General features: G+C 44.3%; 1 protein-coding gene across 2 annotated transcripts in view; it reads left to right on the top strand.

Annotated features, from left to right (window-relative positions):
* The window catches only part of LOC112161941 (LIM domain-binding protein 3), a 39,558-nt gene that overhangs the window by 26,030 nt on the left and 3,697 nt on the right, over positions 1-9,831 (top strand). For both annotated transcript variants that reach the window (XM_036215614.1, XM_024297509.2), the window contains 4 exons: positions 6,257-6,537; positions 6,650-7,001; positions 7,259-7,439; positions 8,928-9,048. In XM_036215614.1, coding sequence (XP_036071507.1) covers positions 6,257-6,537; positions 6,650-7,001; positions 7,259-7,439; positions 8,928-9,048 — 935 coding nt within the window. The remainder of the gene's footprint in view (positions 1-6,256; positions 6,538-6,649; positions 7,002-7,258; positions 7,440-8,927; positions 9,049-9,831) is intronic.

The raw sequence follows: 9,831 nt of genomic DNA, 5'->3' as shown, positions 1-9,831 counted from the left end.
AGACGCCACACCCCCCCGCCTGCAGAGTCTGAGAGGATGCAGAAACCGGTAAACTCCTCCCCCTTCGGCCCGCCGCCCCACTGATGGATGGAGCTTTCTATTCTCTCTGCACTTATTTAATCATCCCTCCATTAGGCGCCATCGATCCCCCCCAACCCCCGGCTCCCTCCACCCCTCGTCAGACTCTATTCGGCGTCCAATGACTCAATGTGAATCAATGGGAGCAGAGGTCGAGCTTTTATCCGCCAATAAAGAGGCTGTGTGGTTTCTCCCTGCTGGCTGTGATTCATCACGGAGGACCTGCTCTGATTGATTCTCAGACTTCCACAGTCTGTTCTTCTGCCGTTTCAGAGAAATGCCACAGAAACCCCACCCTGCACCAAACATTCGTTGAATTCATGGGTAGTTTGTGCCTACAGTCACCCAAGGAGGAGAAATATGGCGAATGGATGAAGTTGTCATTAATTTGATGATTCTTAGAATTGGGTCTTGTTTTTCATTTATACATTTTTCACTAAAAACTGACAGAATTGAACCGATTTTAATCTCTATGGAAACATTTCTGTACCTTAAACAACACATAGAGATTCAGCAAACGTTCTCTTTGTTATGATTTTCTGTAACTGAAATCAGACAAAACGAGTGAAGCTGAAACGAGTTCCTCTCTGAGCAGATTTACATTGTTTTTAGGATCATTTCAGCAGCTGGTGATGCCATTTTACAGCTCTCTGCAGATGAGTGTGACCTCTGGGAGTGCAGAGGAGGGCAGAGTAGTTTATCAGAACCGCTCAGGCTTAAGGTCACAGGTCAGTTCAGGTCAGTCTCAGTGAAGAGGACCACATTTCCTGTGCTGGATGACCACAGAGCAGCTGAGAGTGACATCAGAACTCGTAATGTTTCATTAATTCCCCAAGAAAAGGCTTAAAGACCCACTCCAATGATTTGAATAAGTTATGGTGGTGTTTCTCTGATGATGGAGGACATTTATAAAGAAAATTAATCTTATGGTGCATTCACACCAAACGCGGTCCACGTCAAGTTTCAATGTTAAGTCAATGGCGAGCTTGATGCGGCGCATCAATCAACAACCAGCCAGGGACTCTGCTTTGGACACGGGACGTCTTCAGTGACCAGATCAGGGGCGTCAAACTCAATCCCACAAGGGGCCAAAATCCAAAACACAGCTTAGGACGCGGGCTGAACGAGATAAACAGTTATTGAACACTCTAAAGCTGCATTTTTAAAACTTTAAAACAGTAACTTTTTAACATAATTATGAACTAGATATATAGCATTACCTGCAAATGCTGAATTTGGCAGATGAAGATGCTGAAATTGATAGCTAAAAACACTGAAGCTGATAGCTGAAAATGCTGAAGTTGATAGCTAGCTAAAATATTCGGAAAGTGCTAAATTAGCCTAAAAACTGAAAAAGCTTAAGTTAGCCAAAACAGTTAGCATGTAGCTGAAATATTAGCTAAATCCCAAAATAGTCTAAAAAATCTAGTGCAAAAATAGTCCAAAAAGCTACCAGAATGTCAATTTTTAAACTTTAAAACTGTAACTTTTTAACATAATCATGAATAATAAAAAGGCAGGAATATTATTCCAGAATAAATCAACTTAAATCTTAAATAACTTTCAATATTTTACTCTACATAAAAATATATTTTGTCAAAATTATACAAGTTAGAAATGAGCTCAAGATAACATCGGGTCATTAATAACAATAAAATAAAATGATCTGGAGGGCCGGATAGAATTATCCAAGGGGCCGGATTCGGCCCCCGGGCCTTGACTTTGACACATGTGGACTATATCAAAGAGTAGAAATAAACATTCATGATGGCGACTGGATACTTTTAGTCATGAACTTCCAACCATAGATCGTCAGCCCGTCACAGAACTCATTGAGCTGGATGGACAGCTATGCTAGCTAGCCCTCCACTAGATAGCTTAGCAAGCTAGCTAGCTCTGCTCCACAGGCTACGGCAGAGCTGATAGCGATCGCTGCTGTCACGGCGCCCGACAGATCTAGCAAGATCTACTGCCCGGGCTTCGGGACGCTATGCTTGCCCGCCGGCGGTTTGCTACCCGGCAGCCCGGAGAGCCGCCGCGAGTGCTGTTGTAGCACGTGGGACCGCTCTATCTTCATGTGCTCATGATGTTTTTCTGAGTATTTTTTTATTCAAATCGTTGTGAATTAGAAGCACGTCGTATTGAGACATAGAAAATACACTGGGCCGATATACCGTCGCTCCGATATTGCTCGCTATTTTTGCTACACTAATGTTAGCTTGGGCTTGTGAGGGGCTATAAGCTAGTGGGAGAGCGTGTGAACAGAGAGCTCTCAGTAACGGGGTGGGGGTGGGGGTAGTAGCATTGCTCTGCTCCAATGGTCTCGCCAATGAATTTACGACCTAAAAAACGACACAGGTTGATTGACTTTGACTAAAAACAACATCATCGTAATAAAAAGATCACTGGGAATGGCTCAAAAATAGATCAAAAGATGATTGGAAATATCCTAGGACCCTTTCTAACCTTTGAAATAATTAACTTTTGGTCGACATTGTCAGTTATCTTTAAATACATTTAGTGGAATTGATATTTTATCATGTCTGTGATGCAGTCTTCTCTTTGGTCTTTTAGAGCTTTTATTCGTCAGTTTTATGGTTAAATTTGGGGCTTTAAGCTTTCCAGTATAATCTGTTTGTTAGCCGTTCCTATGTGTTTGCCGTTGGGCCGCATGTCTGATGCATTCCTATCTGTACGTGATCAGTACTTGTGCTTTTTTTTTGCTCCACTGTTTTTCCAAATCTAATAACAAGCCATCAGAGCGGCTGAGTGTGGCGCTGGCTGACATCATTACCAGGAACACGCCCTATCTTTAGCTCCATAAACCCTCTCGCTGTTTCTGGAGGATCAGACCGCTGAAAATAGTCGGCAGTGGAATATCTGGAGTGTTTTGTAGCAGGGATATTTGTTGAATTTGTCCCAGCCCTCTGATGTGATGAAGTGGTTCTAGAATATCAATAATGTCAGGTTTTCCCGGTTCACTTAGTGGGTCACAACATGGAAGCGGGTTTGACTGAGCTGTGGGCCACTTTGGGTGAAGATGATTATTATTCCCAGACTGCAAAACTTAACAAGAATAAATAAAATTGTACCATAAATGTGCAACAGTTTGTCTCACGTCAGAAGTCAATCATTGTCCGGATGGTTTGTCGAGTGTTTCAGTTGTGAAGGTTTGATTGAGTCGTCCTCCAAAGCTTTCATGCTTCATTCATGTGTTCCAGGTAAACAGTCACACACCCTCATTTGGTCAGTAATGTTTTGACTGGGATTCATGCTTCATTTTTAGGGAAATTTGGACAGTTTGTTCTTTATTTTCTTTTACATTTCACTGAAAATTGTGTATCTTTTCTCATATATTACTTATCTCCTTGACCATTTCAGCACCTGACGTTACCAAAGAAAGTTTGAACTTTTTTCCAGAATAATTTCTATCTATTTTATTAAATCTCTTTGATCTTCACATCCAATTTCTAAGAAAGACTCCAGCCACCCAAAAGAGGGTCATCACCGTAAACGGCCTTTTGCAAATGACAGCTCATGGTCACAGGTGGGCGGATCACTGGTGGATCAGTGAACTGACACTTTTGCCTTTAGACACAGCTCCCACTATGGCAACAAACTGGTATAAATTCTGCATCACTGCAGACATTGCACTGATCTACCAGTTCATCTCACACCTTTCAGCACATACTAGTCTGACTCATAAGTGTTAAAAGTCCCACTATTTGTCATGCACCTCGGTGTGTGAAATTTGTTCTCCGCATTTGACCCATCCCCTGGGGGAGCGGTGAGCTGCAGACACAGCCGCGCTCGGGAACCATTTGGTGGTTTAACCCCCCAGTCCAACTCCTTAGTGCTGAGTGCCAAGCAGGGAGGCACTGGGTCCCCTTTTTAGAGTCTTTGGTATGACTCGGCCGGGATTTGAACCCACGACCTTCCAATCTCAGGGCGGACACTCTACCACAAGGCCACTGAGCTGGTCCCCAGTGGAGCCCCCAGAAACAGTCCTCCACCTTTGGAGAAGGACTTGGACCAAATCATAAAAGGACTTCCCCCTATTCTGAATGTAGGTCTCAGACTTGAATTAGCTTGTTCTCATTGCAACTCCCCCCTCAGCAAAAAATGGTCAAGAGGACCACACTGTTCACAAACATAGCAGAGGTGATCTCTCAAAACCAAACACTTTCTCCATATGATAATGGTGAAAAATTCACCATTGAAGGTGGTATTGGCTGGCATCCAGGTAAGCACCAATAAGAAGTGAAGCTCTGAAAGTGGCTTAGCGGGAGCTGAGGCGGACCACCAATGGATTCCAAACCTATGGGAAAGATAGGTACCGGTAGTGGATAATTTCCAACAGCCATGGCTAAAAAGAGCAGAGATAAGGAATGATCTTCTCCTGAGCTGACAAGACACAATGTAAGAGTACCTGGCTGACATCTGGAAGGCAGATTTCCTTAGATCATGCTTTTGGTCCAGGCAACCCAAGATTTTCTACCACGTCCAGCTATGCTCCATGTCTGGGGCATCGTCCCTGTCCCTAATTCCCAGAGGGTATCCTTCAGTGGCCGTTCAGGAGCCCTTAGTGACAAGTGGTGCCATAATAATGTGCTTTGGGAAATTTCGCCGCACCATCGAGGTTTACCACAAGCCAAAGACCACAGGAGTTCCACAGACGATCTGCTCTTCTTGCCTCTGTTGCTAAATGGCAACTGGAAGTTGAAGCTAGTGGACAGTTGAATTTCCAGCCGGTATAACAAGGCTTTGAATAGGAATGATTATCTTGTGAGAGTCCACCAAGGTTAACAAATCTTGTGCTGATAGTGATTTTTGAAAAGTGTGTGGATGAGGCAAATAAGAGAATGTTAGCGTATCACCGGGACCTGTTGAAAGAAGGCAGGAGAAGAAACTGGAAAACATAAAGGGAACATTTAGAAGTCACTCTAAAGGTATTCATGCTTATGGGCCTGGCATTAGAAACCAAAGTGGCTGTAGATCAGGAAGGCCAATCTGCTTGGAAATGCTGTTGGGACACAAGCTGGGGTCAGACTGACCCCTGATCAGACCAAAACCCCAACAGCCCAACTTCATACCCATGATGATATGTCCTGGTGCAACCACAAGATGTGTCCTTCTGTTGAATGTATATATTTTATAAATCTAACAGCCTTTTGGTTATTCTACTTGTTAACCTGCATGTGAAGGCTGCTGCGCTGTATTGCAAGAATTCTTTTGATTTTCTTAACATGCCACCTGGAGAAGACGCAGAAGTGTGGGAACCTTCTCACGCCAGACGATTCCCATGACTGCAAAAAGATGTTATGGCTGACTGTTGAAATCTCTAGATCTTTTCTGTAACCCAAATTCTAGCAAATGAAGGGTGTCTATTAACTAGTGGCAGATTTGGTGTCGGTGACAAACCGGCACAGGTCTCCTCGCGAGAAATCTTACTCTGGCTTGGTGTCTGCTTCTTTAATTCTAAAAGTACCTGTCTTTGCAGAAATTACTTTGACACCTTTCCCGACCAGTGCAGTCCAACTTTGATCAGAAATGAGTCTGACTTACTGCTGACTGTACCAAACTAATGTTGTCTCCTTGTATAGTAATTAACCCCCAACGTCACGCCATTCATACTACTATGACAGAACACCCTCACATCATGTCACAAGTGTCACACGGTTGAATACTTTTTGAAAGTTTACTAAAACGTGTGGATTGGATGTCCATGTGATTTGGATCTTCCTGGATTTGATCTTTTCTAGTAGATCAGGTCCACATTTCCCCAGCAATAAAGCAAATGGCAAGAAATAAAAATCTAAGAGGTAAAAGGAAGAGACAGACCCTAAAAATCAAATTACGGTAGTCTTATCAAATACTATATTCTTATTGTCAGCCTCTAATCCCCCTGATAACCATGTTTGATGGGGAGGCACCTTTTTGTTTTATTCTGTTTTAAAAACCTATTGTAAATTATTGGACTTGGGTCAATCTTCCTATGGAAACTTCTCTGTAAACTTTGTCCAGACATTGAGTTGGCTAATGCATGAGTTACTTGAAAACAAAGATGGGCTCTCGCAACTTTGAATCCAAGTGAATCGAAGGATCTGGGTATTCAGAACCATCACAAGCTTTCATGAAATGATTGAGACTATAAAGTCATGTTTCTGTCCCTCTGCAGCCAGTATGGCCCACCACCAGTCATGCATCAGCCTCTACAGGCTCCGCCCCCTCAACAATATCAGCAAATACCTCAGCAGTACCAGCAAGTACCTCAGCAGTACCAGCAAGTACCTCAGCAGTACCAGCAAATACCCCAGCAGTACCAGCCAGTTCCTCAGCAGTACCAACAGTCGCCCCAACATCAAGCCCCGCCCACACAGCAGAGCTCCATTCAGATCCCTGTTGGCTCTGGGGCCCCTAAGGTTGTCAGCACCGCATGCATCTACCCCTCCCAGCCTGGTGAGCCTCTGTCCTCATTTTACAGGGTTTATTTGGTCTTCAAAGCTCCAATCAAATCTCAAACATTTGCTGGACAGAACGTTCTGCTCAGGTTTTACATCTTTATTTTCAGCTCCAGCCCAACTGCCCCCCCAACCCCACCCTTCAGCTGCAGCCCCGGCCCCCCCTCCACCTGCCTCCAACAGACCCCCATGGGTGACTGACACCAACTTTGCTGAAAAGTTTGAAGCCAGCAAAACCACCACCACCACCATGAAGGTCCAACCGCTGCCTCAGGCGGCCCCTCCCCCACCCGCATACATCTCCAACCCCTCTCCTGTGGGGCCTGCAGCCCCCAGCCCGGCCCCCATGACCCCCAGCCCTGCCCCTTTTCCTCCTGTGGCGAGAGGTGTGGCCCAGAGGGCGGAGAGGTTTGCGGCCAGCAGCCGTACGCCACTGTGTGGTGCGTGCAACAGCGTCATCAGGTGATTTTCTACAGCAAAATGTTCACTGACAGCATTCGATAGCATGAAATATTTAATGTAAAGAGATCTCCTAAAACAAGTGACCAAAGATAGAGCTTGGCTATATTTGTGAATAAGAGATTATATTTTCTCTTTTTACATTAAATTACACCACAACTGAAACTCAGCTGTGATAGAGGTCAGAGTTTGCGTAAATGTGCAAAACTACTTTCTAGTCTGTGTTTAAAAGTCTGGCCAAATGATTCTCTTTTCCACAGGGGCCCCTTCCTTGTGGCCCTCGGCCGGTCCTGGCACCCCGAGGAGTTTAACTGCCACTATTGCCACGTGTCTCTGGCAGACGTGAGCTTCGTGGAGGAGCAGAACAACGTCTACTGTGAGAACTGCTACGAGGAGTTCTTCGCACCAACTTGTGCCCGCTGCAACACCAAAATCATGGGGGTAAGGAGGCGCAGCCGCCCTGCTAGTCACCTCCCAGCATGAACATCAATGACTTAGTGACTCTAGTGGTGTTTAATCAAAACACAGTTACTCATCATGATGTCCTGAACTCTTATTTTTATTCATTCTTTATCTTTACACTCCAGAATGGGGATGGCCCAATGCCATGTCTAAAGAAGTATTTTTATTCTTTAAAAGCAAGTTTTTGGTACATGTGGGGTTATTTGAAAAACTGATAGAAAATAGTGTCATGTTACTAGACAAGAACCAATCTGGACAAGGACCAATCTCCACATCCATCCATTTGTCTATCTGCTCATCTATTAGGCAGCAGCAGTCGTCTCTGAAGCTGTTATTTTGTGATTTAGTCAACTGATCATGTTTTACCACAAATCCATTATGTTTGACTTTATTCACAACAAACTGGTGACCTATTCAGGGCATATCCCACCTTTGCTCAACAGTTGTTGGGTTAGCCCTACCACTGCGGCCGTGGCGCAGTGATAGGGTGGTCGTCTCCTGATCAGAAGATTATGGGTTCAATTCCCGCCTTGGGCAAGACACCTAACCCTAAATTGTCTCTGGTGGAAGGTTGGTGCCAGTGCTCAGCAGCGGAGCCACCACCTGTGTGTGAATGTATGGGTGAATGGGTCTGTGACAGTGAAGCGCTTTGGGCCTTCAAAGGAGGGTAGAAAGCGCTATACATGTATACGCCATTTACCATTTAACCCCTTGACCCTGAAAGGGATTCAGTGGTTTCTAATGATGGATGGATCTGTTGGTTATTACTAATCATAGGGGAGAGCTAGGTCATAGATCATCTTGAAAATCAACAGTTTTGCCTTTTGTCTTCCATTTTTCATCACATCACAGTCCTTTAAATAAACTCCTAGAAGCCCCCCAAGACTGACCACATTACAGTACCTTCCCCAAACTTTGGATCTCTCCCTCGGGAGACAGCTGTTGGGTGATTGGTCAATGACTTACTCAAAACCGAGAAAAAACTCATGTCTATCATCATTGACCTGATTGTTGTTTGATTTGCACAATGCTTTGACCAGATTATTTATAGGACAATGAAGTTTTCCAACCAAAAAGAGGAATGTTCTAATATTCAATTTTTTATGAGGACCGTTTCTCTGAGCCCAAATGTGCTCATTTTTAAATTGTGTTCACCCATTCTTAATCTTAGAGCTGGTAGAAATCCCAGCTTGATGAAGAGAACAGCATTACATCATCTGCAAAATTATTGACTCACTACTGAGCCACCTCCTTTGCTGTCAGCAGAGTCTGCCAGGGAGGTCAAGACAAACAGTATCTCTTTCATTAGCGGACAAACAATAACTCTTTTGTGAAGGAAAACACTCTTGCTTCTATCTTCAATGGGAGTTTAATGAAGAATTCCTGTCTTTACTTACCCATATTTGGGAAAGAGTTTGTGAGTCTCCTGCAGTTTTTATCAAATAATTACTCTACTTTGGGTTGCAGGAGGTGATGCATGCCCTGCGGCAGACGTGGCACACTACATGCTTCGTGTGCGCAGCTTGTGGCAAACCCTTTGGAAACAGCCTTTTCCACATGGAGGACGGAGAGCCGTACTGCGAGAAAGGTATAGATTATTCACCCTAAACTCAACACAACAAACCTGATCAATAAAGGACCTGCTTGCATCTGTAGATCTAGGACTGGTCTATAATTTATCCAGGAGAACAGGGCAAGAGTATAGGCAAGGATCTCCAAGTATCAATGTGGAGTCATCGTGTAACTAAAGGAGAAGGTCTGAAAATGGTCGTGCTGTCATGTTTCTCAATGAATCTCAATTCAAGCTCTTGTGTCTCTGAACCTACCATCAGCACTATCCATGAAGGATGGATGAGCTGAGATGCTTTTAATGGATCGAATGGTCGTAATGGTTGACAGAGTTTGGAAGACTTTGGAGCTCCCTAAAAAAATCACATCGTCTGCTTTTCCTTCAAATTCCTTCAAATAGTTGTGACAGTCCTGTAGAGTCAGGTGGACAAAAACTTCCTCCAATCCAACACATTGTCTCTCCCACCTTGTCAAATATTGACATTTGGTTAAGGACCCCTCCACATCACTTTTTGATGCTTTGGGTGTCCCCAATTCGTTGTTTTTGATGTGCTGGCTGTTTGTAAAATCAAGAGTCTGCAACCCTTGGTATGTGGCACTGGATCCAGTACCGCACACAGACTTGTCCACGGGACCAGTGCTCTAACCCGGCACCGGATTCAATACCACACGTGGCACTGGACGCAGTACCGGGCTAGGGTTAGGGTACTGGGATATTATACCAGTGTGCTCCGCGTCCCAGTACAAGGAAGGAAGGGCTGCTACAAATGATGATTGTAATAATATAACTTTATTGAGAAAG

The sequence above is a fragment of the Oryzias melastigma genome, linkage group LG15 (assembly GCF_002922805.2).
Source record: "Oryzias melastigma strain HK-1 linkage group LG15, ASM292280v2, whole genome shotgun sequence".
Classification (NCBI taxonomy): domain Eukaryota; kingdom Metazoa; phylum Chordata; class Actinopteri; order Beloniformes; family Adrianichthyidae; genus Oryzias; species Oryzias melastigma.
Note: the sequence above shows the minus strand (reverse complement) of the source record. Positions and strands in the feature narration are given on the sequence as shown.